The sequence below is a fragment of the Pezoporus occidentalis genome, unplaced genomic scaffold, assembly GCF_034315485.1.
Source record: "Pezoporus occidentalis ecotype Australia unplaced genomic scaffold, CSIRO_AGI_Poc_V1 ctg80, whole genome shotgun sequence".
Classification (NCBI taxonomy): domain Eukaryota; kingdom Metazoa; phylum Chordata; class Aves; order Psittaciformes; family Psittacidae; genus Pezoporus; species Pezoporus occidentalis.
Window position 1 is genome coordinate 350,988 of NW_026916159.1, and position 19,555 is coordinate 370,542.

General features: G+C 36.4%; 1 protein-coding gene across 3 annotated transcripts in view; it reads right to left on the reverse strand.

The window, feature by feature from the left end:
* The window catches only part of NEK10 (NIMA related kinase 10), a 106,070-nt gene that overhangs the window by 67,483 nt on the left and 19,032 nt on the right, over window positions 1-19,555 (reverse strand). For all 3 annotated transcript variants that reach the window (XM_062603591.1, XM_062603590.1, XM_062603589.1), the window contains exons 15-23: window positions 17,698-17,775; window positions 14,977-15,041; window positions 14,115-14,217; window positions 13,882-14,010; window positions 12,606-12,743; window positions 11,212-11,257; window positions 10,505-10,626; window positions 10,204-10,306; window positions 962-1,037 (exon numbers count right to left, since the gene is read on the reverse strand). In XM_062603591.1, the coding sequence (XP_062459575.1) occupies window positions 962-1,037; window positions 10,204-10,306; window positions 10,505-10,626; window positions 11,212-11,257; window positions 12,606-12,743; window positions 13,882-14,010; window positions 14,115-14,217; window positions 14,977-15,041; window positions 17,698-17,775 (860 nt within the window). The remainder of the gene's footprint in view (window positions 1-961; window positions 1,038-10,203; window positions 10,307-10,504; window positions 10,627-11,211; window positions 11,258-12,605; window positions 12,744-13,881; window positions 14,011-14,114; window positions 14,218-14,976; window positions 15,042-17,697; window positions 17,776-19,555) is intronic.

Below are 19,555 nucleotides of genomic sequence, written 5' to 3' on the forward strand. Positions count from 1 at the left end.
CTATTAGTTGAATACTGAGCTTGCGCTTGCCACAATTTGGATTTTTACCCAGATTACATTTGCTCCCTTTTGTTCACAATACCATAACCTCAATTAACAGGCATGTTTGCTATTTATCCATCATGCAACACAAAAATCCATACTCTGACCTGACCACAATTACTTTTGAGAGAACCTGATATGCATATAATACTCTCAATTGTGTAAACTGTTTACATATTGAGGAGAACCTTTGGATAGGAAATGCTTTGTATTCCATGCTCTTGAGAAAACAAAACACAAGGCAGTAGTAATCTAGGAACCTAGGTAGCTATATCAGTACAGCAATTTTTCACAAAATGGCTCCTCGCTTTGGCTTGCTTGCAGAAGGGATGCCAAAGGAAACTGCATCTCATTCAGCAGACTGAATAATGTATTGTCTAAGGCAAAGGTTTAGAGCAGTCATTTATGTATTTACTAAGCTTAAATTTCAAACAATGTGTGTCGTGCTTTTCCACCACTGAAAATTTCAAACTGCAGAAAATATTTTTTTCAGTTCATTTACTAAAACCAAACGCCTACTGATACAAAACAAATCCATTAACAAATAGTTCAGAAGGTAAACTGTCTACACATAAAATGTAGCTGAACATTGAAGCCACAATTACATTAAAAGCCTTTAAAATTAATTTCTATTGTTTACATATATCTTTTTAGAACTTGAAAACACATTTCTTTAAGTGTAAAGATGGATGAATGAGTTACTACACAACCACAGTTACTTCATTTTTGCACCAAGTTAACCCACAGTAACCACCATAGGCAACAGAAAAACAGGTAGGCAACCAACTACTGCATAGTAGCTGTGGGTGGGCAACTTGCACCTTGTTCCTTACTCGACTGAAACTTGTCTGCCTGCTCAAAAAAAGTAACCATTAAGATGGATGTCACTGGACTGGATGTTGTATGCAGGTGTACTTACCATGAGTACAGAATGGTTCCCACTACGGATGCAAGTTTCCCATTTTCTTGCTTTTGCTTTGCAAGACCAAAGTCAGCTACAATAAATAAAAAAGATTCAGATGTCAATAACCACCCTCTCTGCATGACAATTGGTGCTCATCCACAACACCTGAAAAGTTGGGAGAGGGTGGAAGGGAGGTTTGGTGTTTTTGTATCATCTTTTACAATTTGAAGCACTGCACCATACTGTCTTCCTATCTAAATGTTAATCAACAACTTCTGTTTGAACCAGGCCTACGAGCTTTAAAGATATTATAAACACACCTCTGATCAATTGTAATTCAAACTACATGACCAGTTTCAGGTTTCCATTGATATATTCCAATAAACAGCATGACAATTTTAAATATCTAATAAGCAGTGATCTAGAGACCAAGTTAATGGAAAAAATTATGTAACGAAGTTAGTAATGATTTTGCTTTCCTTCAAATTACAACAGCTAGGAAGGACAGACTTTCAAAGGAGTTTGGCGAAGGTCTAATACCTGAACAGTTCATGCTCAAAGATTGCTTCTGGTAAGAAATAATGGTGAATTGTAGCCTTACCTTGTGACAAAAGCTGCAGATTTCGAAGATTATGTAATTATGTTAATATAAGCACATTCTGTGTAATCAGCAGGTAGTCTTTCACAAAACTGCCACACACAATCTTTAGGGATTATATTTTTAATCTAAATTCCCTGCAAACAGTTCATTTTTTTCAATTCAGTACTCTACGGCTGCCTCAACGCAACAGTGCAGCTAAGATACATTGCACAGAGAGTAAGAGGAAATCATTGTGCTTGTTAAAGTCTGTTAATAAATCTTGCATTGTAATACTACTTTGGAAGTAGGAAGATTTGTGTGGTAAGTAATATTGTTTAAAATATTTTAAGGGTCCTGTTCTACTTGGACAGAGCCCACAGCCCATCCTCATTCCAATTGTTCATGCAGTGAGATAGTTCACAAAAATTTTAGTTCAAAATGTTTGTATTCATCAAAAAAAAAAAGCTGCAGATCAGAGGAAACATAGGTAAGAAAAAATAGTTTCTGTTTGCTCTTGCTCAGTGGGAGCCTCAAGGTCTGAAGAGGAGAAGATCTCTTATTCAGAAAGGGACTTTGATAAGAAAGCCAAATGTAGATACCCAGGCCACAGGTCATTTTTTTTAACAAAATGTTCAAAGAAGAACTAGCTCTGCAGTGCCTGGAAGATGTAGGTAGAAAGAATGCTAAATCAACAGGGTCCCTGAGAAGCCTCCCTGTTGTCTTTGAGTTAAGACATTTCACTCCAGGAAATATTAAGCCCCAAAGGACCAGAGGTTTTTACAATGTTGATACTTCCTTGAGTTAATAGGGGTGAATCATTCTACATTCCCTTTTTCATAATCCTTCACATAATAGCCTATGAAGAAAGGGTATTAAGACATTACATCAATCAATAAATTAAGTTCCTGGTACTTGAAAGATTTAGGAAACAAAAGAGGAAAGCTGGACATCTTGTTCCTGGAAGTAGTCTATTTTAATACAACATTAATGATTACCTGGAAAAAAAGAAAGCAAGGGCAAGATCAGCCAAAGGGGTTAAATATATTTTCTGTCTTTTAGGCTCCGATTCTCAGAAATGGAGGGGAAAGGAACATTTCACAGGCAATAACTTTTTTTCCAAATTCTGCTAAGCCATCTTGCTAAGAGCAAGAAGCTCTTAAATACAACTGACACTGCCAGAGCTAACAAATGCAAAGCACGGGACAATCAGCTTTACATCAAACTACTGATCCCAGTGTCTTGTTTTGGCTTCGTTCTCAGTTAAAATGCCTTCTACATGCTGTTGGGCCAGTTGTGTTCCACAGCATAGTCTTTAATCCCTGCATATTTATAAGTCAGAGTTTGTTCCATAGTAAAAAGGTATGCAAATTTAGACAAATTACACCTCTGAGATACTTTTCTTTAGCAGGAAGGCCTTTGTTCAAGGCCAGATTGGACAGGACCTTGAGCAATATGGTCTAGTAGGAGGTGTCCCTGCCTATCGCAGGAGGGCTGGAACTAGATGATCTTAAGGTCCTTTCCAACTGTTAGCATTCTATGATTCTATAAACATAAATGATTTTTCCTAAGCCTTTTCAAGCCCATAATACAGAATTGAATGAAAAGGAACTATATCTTGCTAATTAAATTTCTTTTTTTAACTTATTTAGGCATCTGTCTCCATCTTATAAATTGCTCTACAACTTTTAATACTCCAGGATTCTTTATTTGGCATTTGATGCCAGAAACTGCTACAATAGCAAACAAATAAAAGAAATCATTTCTAAGAACTGCAAGAGACCTGCATTCCATATTATTAAATGAAAATGTAACCAAATATAAAGATGATCCCTATTAACTGGTATGCACTGTTTCAGTTGTGAACTGAAGCTTGATTGATGAGGACCCATGGCGGCAATTCATATTAGGCAATTTCCTGAAATAGCTTCATAACATACCACTATGTCTTTTAGAAGCTGGAATTGAATTGTGAGAGAAAGAAAACTCGATACTTGCTCAGCTTTTTGTGAACTTTACCCAAGTGTCAGCTTTTAGTACAGAGAGAGACCTACATAAACCTTAGAGCTGATCTAGTGATTCTTATGTCATGACCTGATTGGTCACTTCCGAAATTCAAAATCCTACTTGTTAAAGAAAATATTCTTCCTGAACCATCTCAGTTTACTACAGTTAATTCATCCAGTGGTACCTTTTGCATTAAGGCATAGCTCTTAACTACAGGAAAGGGCCCTTCTTCAGAAACTAGACCTTATCAATTCACACATATGTGTGTGAATACAGATGCATCTGGACACGAATTTCACCAGTTTCAGAATGAAATACAAAACTTACAGCTTCCAAATATTTTCCTGTTGCTTCCATTCTCACAGAAAAGAAAGCAATCTACCAAATAACAGAAGTATTGTGACTACTTACTGGAAGGAACTATATCAATGCTGACAAATCATGATAAGTATCAGTAGAATTAAGGTGGCCAGAGCAAAATGGAAAAGCCCTTAGAGAATCATACTCAGAAGGCCAGTAAAAGCTTCGTAAACCAGTAAATGAGATAAACCAAAAGAAAGGCTGGTAAGAGTAAAAGCAAAGAGATAACACAAAGGGAGAGCCACCTAGCTGTTGACAACATCAGGATGCAGAAATACATGCTGAATCAGTTCATTCAAAGAGAAAATTATAAACCCATTCTAGTGATCCAGAGCAAGATTCTATGAGAAAGATGTGATAGTAACTGCCATAAAAAAGATGAGTCCTACCCCTCTCTTGAACTGTTTTTGGAAAGGAAACCAGCTCATCTGGCACTTGTATCTTGATGAGTCTAGCTCAGCCCTTTTTCTAGGCTAGCTTCACACTGCTTTTATCTTGTCCAAGACCAGATACTGCAGTCCTAAAATCATTGAATTGTCTACCACCTGTCACCCTCTCTATTCTTGCAATGCAGGAATAAAACTGGCATTAAGAAGGCAACTCCCTCATCCCCCCAAAATAACAAACACCCCCATTTCGACTGTTAGATTGTCCCACCGTCCTGAAAAGTCAAAATCACTCCTTTGGGAACAAAAAAAAAAAAAAAAAAAAAACAAGCAAACAAACAAAAACAACAAACATTGCTTATTTTGTAGCACAGATGAAATAAAACCATGTGGAAGCAGTCTTGGCACTTTAATGGCAGCAATGGAAAGATGTATCCACCATTTTTAAGTCTGTTCAAAGACAACAAAAAACTAACAAACTTTCATCATTACAGGGATCTTTATAATCTATGACTAGACATGCAATTTTGACAGCAATTCATTACTAATAGTCATATCTCCTACAGCATTATTATATTTGACTAGATTTTGCACTGTGATTGTAAACATTAAGCCTTGAGGGTTTTTTCCTCTGTATATCAGGAACCTAGAAAACCAAACATTTGGGGGCTTGATTTGAGTTTTGTTGTTGTTGTTGTTAGTTTTTTTGCTTGGTTGTTTTTTTTTTAATTCATCAAAAAATAGTCAAACAATCCTGCAAGATGATCCTCAAATAGGAATTAAAAAATTACACTAACTGGTGAAGTTATAATACTCTAGATTCTGAAACACCCTTCTTCACTCGTTTTCACACTTACATATAATTTGTTTAGGGTAAGTGATAATGAAGTACAATTATTTCAGAAAACATTACATGCCAGGGGAGAGAGCATGAAGGGAAGAAAGAAGTATAAAAATAATGTAGGCTGAATTGACTAGTATCCTAACCTGCTACAGAATGATATATTCAACTTTCATCTCTGAATCACAAAAACCTTCTAAACCTTTGCAGTTTCTTAAAATGAGTATTTTAGGTATCTGCAATAGATTTTTTCTCTTTTTTTGACACAATCTGTTTTTTCATTTGCCATTTTATTTCCCAAAGATTTCACCTAGTAGGTTGATCTTCTACAGTAAAACCAAGAGATTTTACAGGTACTGCATCTTAACAGCACTGATCTCATTCCCTCAATTTATATTGCAGCCCTGTTTGAAAATGCCATTATTTTTTCCTAACATCAAATGTGCACATGAACACCAAAATCAAAGCAACAAAGGAGGCTGAGTGGAATATCAAATTCACCACACACATGAACTTCAGACCTACTCAGATCAGATTTTTGGTGTCCCAACTGAACAGATTCTCCTTTTACCCTGATAGGCTCATACTAAGAAAAAATCATTTTGCTTCTCTTCCACAAGTTTGCAACCGTAATCAAGGAAGTTTGTCAGCAACTTACTAAGTTACAGTGATCTGAAAGATTAAAATAGAACTTTAATCTTTTTTTCTATAAAAGCATATCCTAAGATCAAGATAATTTACAATTTCACCAACAGTAGGACATACTTATCCTATTCTTTTCCATTAATAGAATGGGAACAGAATTAATTTCTTATCATTCGCAAATGCACCATGTAGCTATTCTACCATACTCCTTTCTGTGTGCTAATATCAGTGCTTTGTAAACTCAGTCTACTATCTGTCAGTTTTGTGAAGCTTGTAACTTCTGCACTAAGAACTAGCAACTTCTGAACTAGATCCACATCTAGAACTGAGATTTGTAGAAATGCAATTGTGCTATTAATCCACCAATAGAGTCCAGAATGTTTGATTTACAGTGTGAATGTAAACAAGTGGAAAATTCCACTGAGCCTATTATGGAAGCTTTGAAAATTAAGTACTAGAAGCATTTCCTTGAATCTTAGTGTAAAGGATAGCAATTCTCATAATGAAAAAGAGTTAGATGAGCCATATAATCTGTAAAAAAAAAAAAATAACACTGATCCAAGTGACTCAGGAAATTAGTGACTAACACACAATAGACACTAGTTAAACTTTACCTCATGGCCACTGCTTCTTTGGCCATGGTACAGAATCAAAAGCCAATAGGTCTTTTAAAAAGTGTACCCAGCAAACAAGTATTCTCAGTTACAAAGTTAACAGGTAGCTTTCTTCAAGCACCCAACAACTCCTTGAACTTTCCAAGTCTCATTCACTTCACCATTCTGACACTTCATGCTTGCTGGCTATGATTAGAAAAATATCAGAGAGCTGAGTTTTCTCAAAACTATTATTCCACTTCTACACAGTCCTGGGTTTCAGTTCCATACATATCCTCTTTGCTACTGTTGTATCATTACAATTATAAATATTAAACAGAGCAAGCCATCCAAAAGAGCGTATGGAACCCTTCACAATTCTCCTTGATATCAGAGCTGAAAGGTGTCGGAGTCCACAAGGCCCTAAAGATGTAAGTTTTGTTGCAGCTAGATGACACTGAGGAAAAGCGGTTATCTACATTCTTCTGTTCTGTCCAACAAAAAGATGCAGCTATGGAGCTCTAGACAGAAATAATGCTGTACTAGAAACAAAATTCATCTGCAGTAAAATACAGATATGATGAAAGTACATGTGCATTTCCAGTTCAGAAAACTGTAACTTCTCAATGTCTACTATGAAAAGGCTTGTCAGATTAAACTGACAGCCACAGATAGTATGGATTCAATGAATCTCTGAAACCCTAAACAAAACAACTTTCCTTCAGGCTGTGCCTAAAATACTATTTTGTGTGTGTGTGTGCGTCAGAAATGATAAATCAGACATTTAGCCTGACCAGAGATGTACAGTTTTGTAACACGTTTCTACCAATTTAGAATGACAAGTTTTACAAAATTGCAGGTTAGGTGATTTAATACTTATGTTTTCACAGCTTTTGTAGCTCAACCAATTACGATTAAAAGCTGTACCAACATAAGGGATGGTTGTTATGGCCCCCTTCCTATCAAATTTATGTCAGAGATGAAACAGAACAGATGAGTAGGGTTCCAGAGAACACATAACAACAGCATGCTTAAAGTTCTCTGCAGCTAGAAAGAGATCTTGTATCACCACTGGCTTGGCTAGGATCAGATTGTAAATGTCTGTTTCCATTTGCAACAACACACAGCTTAAAAGAGCCTGAAAAAGATTGGGATAATTCAGATGTAATTGGCAGGTTTAAAAGATGTCATGGGAAATGCAAAGGAAGTTATACAATCTTCACAGTAGAACAAAGTACCTGCTGGGCTTAGGACTTCCACTTACGTGTTGCCTACTTTTAAAAACAAAACCATAATCAAAAACCTGGATAAGGATAGCATCTGATCACACACAATACATAAGAAAAAGAAAGTAACAGTGTGACTATACAGATACAAAAATTCTTCCCACTATTACCTCATATATTTTTTCTTCAGTCAAACCTATAAAGATTATATCAGAGACTACCACTAGAAAAGGCCCCTCATAGCTTAATCTTACATTGTGCCAAGCCAGTTGCAGGCTTTTTGCCTGTATGAATACTAGTTTTCAGCTACCTTTCACCATAGGTCCCTGCCTACCAAGTTCTGCTGGAATTGTTCTGCAAAAGCCATGTGTAGAACATCTCTCCATGAATTCAGAACAAATAACCATCATCCTTCAGCAGGTTTCTTTTTTTCTGTGCTGACAGCAAGGTGGGAATGTCTCCTACACTGTGCACTCCTTTCCTTTTCAACCAATATAAACTCAGAAAATGTATGAGGTCTTCATGAGATTTGGAATGTGAGTGGCCCAGTTCTTACACAGTGAGAAATGCCTACCTGTGAGTCCCAGAAATTTCTTAAAGCAGTTCATTCTTGGGGCCGCTGCAAAGCCATACACAGAACGGAATGAACCTTAACCTATAGAAGCACTTTGCTCCAGTCTATTGCTCACTTTATTTTTTTAATCAAAATCTACAATGAGAGTCTAAAACTAAGGCACCTCTCTAAATAAAACATTTGAAGAATGTTTGTTACACAGCAATAAACTGCCTTTGTTATATTGTTCAGCCTGCAGATTTTCATAGCAAAAGATTAACAAGAGTTACCATTTCCAGAAGCACAGCTTGAGGAAAGAAAAAAGATCAGTATTATAAGATATACAAGCTTCTGCTATAAAGCAAAATAATTCGGACCATCAGAGGCCATATTTTAATTACACAGCTGCACAACACTATTTCATAGATAGTCCTATTACTCCGATTAGATCAAGACAATTTTTGGACAGTACTGAAACTGAAAGACCAGAAAATTGAAGTTGGTCTCTCTTTAGAATGACTGTGAAGCTTGCAAACACAGACCTACAGTTCTGAGTATATTTTAGAGCAGACCTTCTCCTTTTATAAAAGCTGACAGGCTAAACTCACTGCAGAGGCAGACTTAAGATTTCTCAATATTTGAGCATACGCTTCCAGCATCATCTTACATTTTATATTAACTTTCATCTAGAACCATCTGAAATTCTCAAATACTGTGGAATATAATTATCAATGCATGCTGGTAATAAATAAAGTACTAAATAAACTGTTTAAATATTGCAACAGTTTTAAATCTATCACTGTCAAAATTATCAAAATAAGCTTCAGTTCTTCCAGTTTCATCAACTTCTGTAAATCTTTGACAGAAATATAAATGCTTTTCATTAGCTATTTTGAGCTTACATTTGAAAGTACATTTACACGTCTTTACACATAGACCGGGCCAGAGACAATGTTAAGGTGTTAAATCAGGACAAGAGTGCCCCTCAGTGGCAGTTTGTTCATACAAAATACAAAATATGATATACATACAAAATTTGATATTTTCCTTTAAATAATATCCTATTACTCAGGGACAAGTGCTCCATTAAATGACCTTCTTTCAAAACTGTGTTATCACTAAGAATCAGAGGTTTTTAGCACATACGATTTAATAACAAATGAATTTGTACATGTATCATCAGCTATAAATACTTACAATAAGACAACAGTTGCTAAATATATTTGCCTATTTTAGCCAAATGGCTTTTTGGTTGGGTGTGTGAGTATGACTATACTTCCCTGTTATTTTTAAAGAACAGAGATTGATTTCTGTATAAAGACTTCTCACGACAATTCAGCAGTATTCAAATTGTTTATTTAGTTCTGTGTCATGAGCAGTAAGAAAGCATGCAGTAGTGCTTTGAGAACTTTAAAAATTATAGTATCTGAAGTGCCTGTAGGGCTTGCTGTGTGTACCAGGTTGCATTGTTTCACTCAAAGAGTAAAACTTTGTCATATTTTGTACTGTTCACACATATACTGCTTTCAAAGCCTACCCTGAGACCTGCCTAGGGTCCTTCCTCCACCCTCTGGAGGTTCTAGAACATACATCAAGAATATTCACTACCACAAGCTTAGACAAATAGCAGCTCATTGCAGCTGATCACTGGGAACAACTGATGGATATTAAACAATTTCATGGTACAACTAGAATAGAACAGATGGTTGTTATATTTTAGTATGTTCACTAGGACTTGTTATCTGAAGTTGATTATCTAGATGTTCTTGCTGATTTAAATAAAAACAGGCCTTGAAGCATAACTATAGTCTATTTTTTTAGGGCTAAATCATCTCTGTCTTTTTTGACACACGTCTGTAATAAATATAGTTGTGGCTGATGACACCTGGTGACAATGATCACAAAATTTTCATTAGCAATTATACAACAGTATAATAATGCAATAATTTACTGGCTTCCAAGTATGGCGACCAATGCCTGGAAATCTGAAAACCTCTGAGAGTTTCAGTGAAGAAATTCTACTCACACGCATCACGGGAAATTCTCTTTAAGTAAATAGCTCTACTTACTAATTGTAACTTTGTCTTTATCCCCCAGCATGACATTGTTTGGAGTGAGATCTCGATGAACAATCCTTTTCTCTTTATGCAAATAACGAAGAGCTAGACAAAGCTTAAAAACAAACAGAAAGGGCCTCATTAATATTCTTAACTACAACCTAGATAAAGGCACATTAAATTAAATTAAAATCTGATATTAGTGCCTGATATAATAAACATTATTTTGTCAGTTATTAGCCTAACAAATATAAATGGTGCTACTAATTTCATGCAAAAAAGTCCTGATAACAAAAAGAATGGAGGCACTTACTTGGATAAATATACGCCATATTCTGTCTTCTGTAAAGTGTTGTTGCTTTTCTTTCAAAGAGTGAAAATGCTCTCCCAATGGCACTCCCTCTATGAGCTCCATGACTATGTACAACTTGTCATCTACATAAAAGAAAATGAATTAATAGATTACATTTATAGAGAAGGCATTTGACAATAGAATATTTGAGGTTTAAATATATTTTAAAAGCTCTTTTTACTTTTAAAAAAGAACTTGTGCGAATATATTTAATCACAGTTCTATTCCTTGTTATTCTTTTTTTTCCCTCAGTTTATATCACAGCAACTATAAGGAATTCACTCCATGAAAATCACTCAGTGGGCACATGTATGTAGCTAAGTCTTTATACAAAAGAAAATTTAAACAATATGGCTGAGCAATCTATATCATTCAACTAGTCACTATAGCTTTTCTCCCTACATAGCAGTCCAGGTGTAAATTTTGGTTCTTTATCAGATGAGAATGATGCTTTCTACATGTTTACATTGCATCTAGTTTTACTAGTAATGTCTCATAACTTTTTCAGTTTTAAAGGAATATAAGCCTGTCTGAACTGTAGCAGTTCTTGAAGAAAGTTTTATCATTTCTTGCTGAAATTTGACACATTCCTTTCAAGTTGTGTTTTCATTTTATATTTCTATTTCTTCATTATGTATACTGTGGTAATTCTCTGCATTTATACTTACTTTCCAAGAACGTTCTATAGTACCGTACAACATTTGGATGATAAAGCTACAATGAGGAAAGAAATGTAGATGTTTAGAATGGTTGAACTGATGGCACAGTATTCATAATGGTTAGCTGCATACTGGAATGAAGGATTCCAGAAACTTTTCTATGAACTGCAGTGCAGTAAACCTTCATTATTATCCCAAACAGAGAAGTGTTGCACATTACAAGAACAACCGGGAGGAAAATACAGCATGATTCCTATCCACTCTTCCCTTAATAATTGAAAGAGTAAATGAAGTTTGAGTTTGCAATGACACCTGCATCAAAGTATTGGTTTTCTTAGCCTAAGAACACTAATGATCACTCTGGGGTTTTAATTTTCAATTACAAAAAATCCCATCTTCTCCTTGTATTTTAAGCTCCAGAATTTATTAAATTTATTAAATCCGTTTTCTATCACAATCTTATTTTAAAGAATCCCTGAAAAGTTCAAATACCACCAACACAGGAAGTAAGAATCTTTACTAACAGGCATCTGCTCTGCTGCTAATGCTACAGTAAGAAGGTTTTCAAATTGACAGCATTCAGGTAAAAGGAGCCAATACTGCAGTGGTCAGACAAAAATAGTAACAGCAGCTGGAAGCACTGCAATATAGAATCATAGAATCAACTATGTTGGAAAAGACCTTTTAAGATCATCAAGTCCAACCATTAACCTAGCACTGACAAGTCCCACTAAAATATGTCCCTGAGCACCACACCTACAGGTCTCTTAAATACCTCTAGGGATGGTGACTCAACTTTCTTGGGCAGTCTGTTCAAGTGCTTGACAGCCCTTTTGGTGAAGAAATATTTCCTAATATCCAACCTGAGCCCTTCCTGGCACAACTTGAGGCTGTTACCTCTTGTCCTGTCACTTCTTACTTGGGAGAAGAGATCAACACCCACCTCACTACAACCTCCTTTCAGGGAGTTGTAGGGAGCGAAACAGTCTCCCCTGAGCCTTCCTTTCTCCAGATTAAACACCCGTAGTTGCCTCAGCTGTTCCTCATCACACCTTGCTCCAGGCCCTTCACCAGCTCCATTGCCCTTCTCTGGACTCTCTTCAGCACCTCAATGTCTCTCTTGCAGTGAGAGGCCCAGAACTGAACACAGGATTTGAGGTGCAGCCTCAATAGTGCCCAGTACAGGGAGATGATCACTGCCCTGGCCCTGCTGCCACGCTATTGCTGATACAGAACAGGATGCTGTTGGCTGCCTTGGCTGCCTGGGCACAAGCTGAGTCAGCCAATGGTCAGACAACACCCCCAGGGTCTTTTCTGCCAGGCAGCTTTTCATATAAGAATTCACAGTTAATAATGCTAACAACAGAATGCTCACACATGAAACTAGAGTTCATGAGACATACCTGCTCTTTGATGATGGTTAATTCAGAGACAATGTTCTTTACACTGCTGTCTCTGGTTTTTTTGTCCTTTCCAAATGCTGGACTGTGTAAATTGACTTCCTTCATTGCTAGGAGATTTTGTCCATTACACTTTCTAACCTGTGAAAAAATCAAAACCCTTGTAAATTTAATACAGGGTGGAGATAGAAAGGATATTATTATGGCTACCAGATCAGTTATTAGAGGCCAAACCTGACTCACAAAAGTTACAATCCTAGCTTTTTCTGTACATGATGTGATTAGCTATATGAACTGAATCCTATAGTACAGGTAAGCAGTACACTTTGTGTTTGAGGTAACATTATCTGTGGCCAGTATTGCCTTTCAGATAAAACATGCTTGAATTTCTATAATTTTACACAGATTATTTACCTCTGCAATAGACAGAAATGCTGTTTGTAGAAAGGAATTAAGAGAAGTAAGAAACCTAAGAGATACATCGATCAATCTTACAAATACAAGAGGGGGCAAAAAAAAATTACAGCAAATACTAACAGCAGATCCACAAAGGCATCTTTGCATCTGCATTCCCCTACTGAAATTCAAAGGATGGCTGTCATGGCTTAAGCCCAGCCAGTAACAAAGCACCATGCAGCCATTTGCTCACCCCCTACTTCTCCCCTCCAGCCAGGATGGAGAGGAGAATCGAAAGAGTGTAAACCCCACAGGTTGAGAAAAGAACAGTCCAGTAACTAAGGTAGAACATAATACTATTAATAATAATAATGATAAGAGAAATAACAAGGAGAGAGAATATAAAACTATGAGGGGAAAGGAGAAGAAAAAAGAAGTAAACATCAGTGATGCATGAAACAATTTCTCACCACCTGCTGACAGACACCCAGCCCGACCCGAGAAGTGGTCTGTTCCTTTCGGGTAACTCCCCCCAGTTTATATACCAGGCATAACGTGCTGTGATATGGAATACCCCTTTGGCTAGTTTGGGTCAGGTGTCCTGTCCCTGCTTCCTCCTGGCTTCTTGTGCCCCTCCTCACTAGCAGAACATGAGAGACTAAAAAGTCCTTGATTGGGGTAAGTGCGACTGGGCAGCAACTAAAACATCGGTGTGTTATCAGCATTGCTCCCAGACTAAAGCCAAAACACAGCTCTGCACCAGCTTCTGGAAAGAAAATTAACTCTATCCCAGCTGAAACCAGAACAACAGTATTGTCTAAAAGAAGTATTAGACCCACTCCTCCCCTCAAACCTGTAAATTAATACCAAAAGATAAGTTTACCTTATATACACTTCCAAAAGCTCCACGGCCAAGGTGCTCTAAAACTGCATAATTGCCTATATGTTTTGTAGGTGCCTTATTCTGATTCATGCTCTCAATACTTTCAGCAATTTGCTTGAATTCATCTTCCTGGTTATAAATTAAATTACAAGTAAATAAATAGAAGAATGTCATGCCTTTCTTGTGCTAAGAAAGTGCAAAGAATATAGCTTTTTACAGAGGTTTTTACTTACCTTTAATAAATTTAGCTTTGATACCAACTCTTCATAAGCACTGATATCACGCACATAATGTCCAATATCAATGAAGATTTCAAACAAGTCAGTAGGGAAAAGTCTACAAAGATTTATATTTTAATTTACTTTAGAAACAGTGTATAGTGGCTATTAATGTATAGCATAGACTTTTCAGTGTTTATTATTTCAACTTACTTTAGAACGTGATAAATAATGCACTTAATTTTTACTGATCTATCCAGATATTAATCCTCTAACATTACATAGGAATGATGGTATTCTAAGGAAAAAAAAGTTTGGAAGTTATGCTTACCTATGCAGAGCAACCAGGTCCAGTGGAAGGTGTCTCTGCCCTTCCAAACCAAAACATTTTGTGATTCTATGATTACATACACAGAAGTTAAAGGACCTATCAAAAGTCAGACTTCAGCCTCCATTGTTTGGATATTTGTATGCCAGTTGTCCAAACAAATGTAAGCCTTTTTAAAGTCAATCCAACTCCCAAGTTTCCAGTAATTTTTGTGTTGTTTTGTTTTTTTTTCTTCTAGTATATTATGTTATACTTGCTGTCAGTTTTTCTGAGTTCCTTCTTGTAATACGTAGGAACCCCTAAAGAGCTAGGTTCTCGGGTATGCATACAATAGAAGTCCCCTCACTGAGCATCTATACCTTGTAGCTTTCACTGATACAATGCAGGAATGGTGAACTGAAACTCTGTGCAGGACAGAATTTGCCCTATTTCTACTATTTCTTCTGGTTGAAAATAAATGACATTTTAAAAACTTGTCTTTCTGATTGGATTTACAACTTTCGAACAATTATCTTAAAAGGAGCTTCACAAAACATTTTGTTAACATACCTTTTAAAGATATGCCGATTTCTTTCCATACTGAAGAGAAATCTCAGGGCTCTGAAAGCGTAACACTACAGCAGGAAAATACTTCAATTAATGAGAAATTTATACATAATTGGAAAAGCCATTGATAAATGTCAAGGCTTTTCACATGGTGGTAAACTTTGTACTTAAATGACTAGACAGATTATGATACTAACCTGATAATGAAGAGAGTAAAAATGTATTAAGTTTTTCCTGTAATTTAAAAGTAGGCAGAGCCATTTAGCAGGAAAACAAAAAAAAGGGGGAGGGGGGAGAGGGGAGAAAAAAAGTGGGTGACTAAAGCTATAGAACAGGCTGAGGAACATTTAAGCCTTAGTCATCTTTTTTTATTTGTAAAGTAAGTATGCTTTTACACAACTCATCTTTAACCCTGTTTACCAAGAGTCAAGAGTATGGCACATGTATGGCTGACCAAACAAAGATGATGGTATAAAGTAAGCCAAAGTGAAATAAGGTATTGATACCTGAAACAATGCAAATAGTAAACGCCTCTAGTATAGTTTAGAATTACTTTATTGCATCAGTGACTAAAACACTGCTACAGTCCAGTGTGATAACCCCTATTTAGGCAACGGTAACCGTGTCTTAGTGCTAACTGCAGAATTAATCCCCATGTTAAAAAAAAAAAAAAAATTCAATATATAGAAAATGCATTAGATGAAGGAAATAAAGTCCAAATGCTACTGATGAAGGAAGCCGGATACCTAAAATTTTACAGAAAAGGAATGTATGTTAATGCTGCTACAAAGCTGTCTCTTTTACAGGCAATGTTTCTTTTTTAATCCAAAGTATATTCCCCATCACAAGAGAAGACTGGGATGTTATGATGTCTAACATTCCACTGAGCCTCACATCCACAACTTAGCTGTACAAAATAAACCAGACTATCTGGGCCATAGCTGCTACCCTGAAAGTCTTTCATTTTAGAGACTACACATAGATCTTACTGTAGAAAGCCCATCAGTGAAGGGAAATGATAAAAAATTAAAAATTAAATTGATATTTTAAACAGTGATTAATATTCATCTTTCTCATACTAGTAGCGTATGACTTATAAGTAACATTCTGTATATGGTGTTAACATTCTAGTACTGTGTGTGTACTAGATTTATAATTAACATTTGTTAATTTGCTTCAGTTAAGGCATAATGATTTTTATATATGGTACATATGCAGGACAAATGACTGATATCACAGTTACCCTTAAAATAGTGAAGTAAGATCACTAAGGAATTATGGCAGAAAGAAGCTGAAAATTTAATCATTGAAAACACAAACAGTGGAGCAGTAAAGAAACCACACTGGCACTGCAAGAATTCTAAGAAAAATACCTATGAAATTCAAAAAAGAGTATTCCAATAGCTGCAGCTGTACTGCACAGCAGTAACAATGATTAAGGCAATACAGATAACAGGGTGAGAATCTGAACAAGCTTTTGTGAAAAAATACATTTCTTATTGTTTGCCTGAAACAGATTTTGTTTTCATATGTGACCTTTGAGTCCACTATTAATTCACACAGCTTAATATTTAAGACAACTACAGTTGCTTATTATCTTTTGTGATTTAATTCCAACACATCCTGTTGGAATCTAAACCACGGCAGGCACAATTAAGCTCCTTGCAGTTGTATGAGGCAACTGTAATGAGCATATGCTCCAGTTTATTAGACTCCATGTTAGTTTCACTTAGCATCTAAGGAGATTTTTATTCATCTCATCCTTAAGCTGATTTAACTGAAATGCACTATCAAACCTCACTGCAGAAGAAAGGTACCTGCTGCACTGAACCTGCACTCCAACCCTAATCTAGAACTGGAAAGAGAAAGATGTCACTACAATGAGTTATTTTTCTGTTTGTGGAAATGCCTTTTCTTGCAATCCAGGTATGTCTACCTGATAAAATAGGTGAGTAGCTATTTAGCCCTGTTAGTTTAGGGCTACGCCTGAACAAAGAGCAGGTGAGAAACAGGGACCTGACTGCATTCATCTGTGCTAAGGACCTCACACTTGCTCAGAGAAGGGCAACTGGAGCAGCAGCAGTTGTGCTCAATCTTGAACCCTAGACCACTACTTTCCTACAGCTTAGACACCAACATAATTTCACAGGTGGTGGAAAAGAGCTATCAGATAATTACCACTGATAACCTTTAGCCTAAGTTGACACAAACCAGTACATTTATGGAGGTATTGCTATGCAATCCCAAAAACCATTCTCATACTTATTAGCTCTGTATTTATCCTACATTTAAATTTGCTCTACTTCATGTGATGTTTTCATGTATTTTATTTAACAGCAAGATTCTTCAGAAAGAAATAGATATTAGTATAGTGTCAAACCTACAGTGATTTTCAATGAAGACCAAGACACTAAAAAGAAATTCTGATGCTGTACAGCCTGAAAAAGTGGTGGGAAGGCTATCACAAGGAAAATACTCATTTTCCTTTACACTATATGAAGTGCCAGAAACAAAGTAGATCAGAAAGCAGCACCAGAAATTGAGTCACTATTTAACCTGGGACATTCGTTATTCCAGGTTTTGTTTTGTTGGGATTTTTTCCACCCTTTAAGTAAGATTATTTTTTTTACTGCACTTTCAAATAAATTTAGAATAATAAAAGAAAAATCTCAGGGACTGTTTGGGGCTTTCAATATGCAATGATAATTGGATACAGGGAGCTACCTGTAATAAATTCGCGTTTTCAGCATTTCTTTCTTTCTTTGGCAAAATCAGCTTTGCTATTGTATATATTCCATTTGCCTGTAAACAGAAAAAAGTCAGTATGTATACATAGCACACAAAGGAAAAACAATGTTACTTCAGATAAATCAGAAGCTAATACCAACTGACAAGTTCTCAACATCCTATAGCACACCTAAATTATAAGCTCAAAGGATTTAAATGTATATAAGAATTAAGTCATCATCACATTCAAACTGATACTGGAAAGACAGCTTGCAAACAGATCATGAAGAAATATTTGTGTCTCTAGAGGTGAAGGAATTGCAGCAATAGATAGATCTGCCGTCACCATGTGGATATTTTGAATTGCCAGAGACCAAAAATCCAGTCTCAATAAATAGAAACTGGAGAAACACCAGAACTGATAGCCTGAGGAGTATGTCTGTACCTTCAGTAGGATTTTGTGAAAACCACCCTGTATTTCAGCTTCCAATTTCATGTAACCATGTGTCTTCCCCATTAATGTATCCACTGTGTTGGCTTGATAGATGGGCACTGGCAGATTTATAGTATTGCTCCCAGTTGCTTGACAAGTTCCTTGTTGAAGACTACTCTTCTCTCTAGCTGAGTTGAAGGGAACCAGCACAATGTGTCAGCTCTGCAGAGGCTCTGCTGCAGTTCCTGACATGCTTTCTTAAACAACCCATGAAGATAGAGTTAAACTAACTCTTTCAGGCTGTGCAGTAGAGCCATTGAGTCATAAACACATTCTGCCCTGATACCAGAATTGCTGCAGACTACTCCTGTAGTTGTAAGTTGAAAAAAGAACACAGGATGAACAGGTAGAGGGCACAGCAGAAGCTAACTTTGCCACTGTATGAGATAAACCTTTAGAGGTCATATTGGTTGACTTTTTCAGCACATAACTGAAAGAGGTGCAAATCTTCCTCATCTATCTGCTTTTAACCTGAGTTCCTTCATCTCACTCATCATGCAACTCTCAAAGTTTCATTATCACAGAGAAAGAAGTAGGATTAAAATTAAAGAGACTGTTGTAGGGTGGAACTCCAGTTGAGATGAACATGCTTGAAGTTATGTCCTGACCTGAAAGGAGCGCACTGACTGGGGTTTTGACAAATGGGGAGATCATTGTCTTTTAACAGGATAAGTGGGAGAAGTTGGGCTTGGAACACATTTTTCCAGCCTGCATATTGTCACATCAATTTGTAAGACATTTACTGACACCACCATTGTCATGCACTGCTACAGCAATGCAGAAAAACTGTATTAAAACCAGCTTTTTACTTCCCAAGTCCTCCAGGAGTTATATTATTTTCAAAAGTTACCCAGTTTAAATAAGTCTAAATGAGTATGGTTATTGGCAATTGTAGTGCTAAAGATATACAGAAAACACTTCCTTTTATTTTCCCCAGACTTACTTCCATTCCTTTCCTCTGAACCAACAGTTTTGATATATATGAACTTCTTTCCTGGTCATATATAAGGCTTTTTGTTCTCTTGATTCCCCTAGGAATACCTCTAACTGGGTTATAAGCTAACTTGAAGGCTTTGATCACCAACATTTAAAGTATGAGAGCTGGCTACAGCTATGAACTGATATTAATGTCCTATATATGTGTGTCTTTGTCTATGTCTGGAATACACACCAAGGATTTTCAGAACAGTTTGCAGAACCATAGGCTCTAGCTGATTTAAATATTACATTTTAAATGAGGTTTAGAAACACAACCCTGGGGATAGAGTGCAGAAGCTATGGCAGAAATAAATACTCTGAGGAAAAGACAAATTGTGAAACAACAACGTGCCAATATAAGCTCCACAGATTTTGTTTTAATAA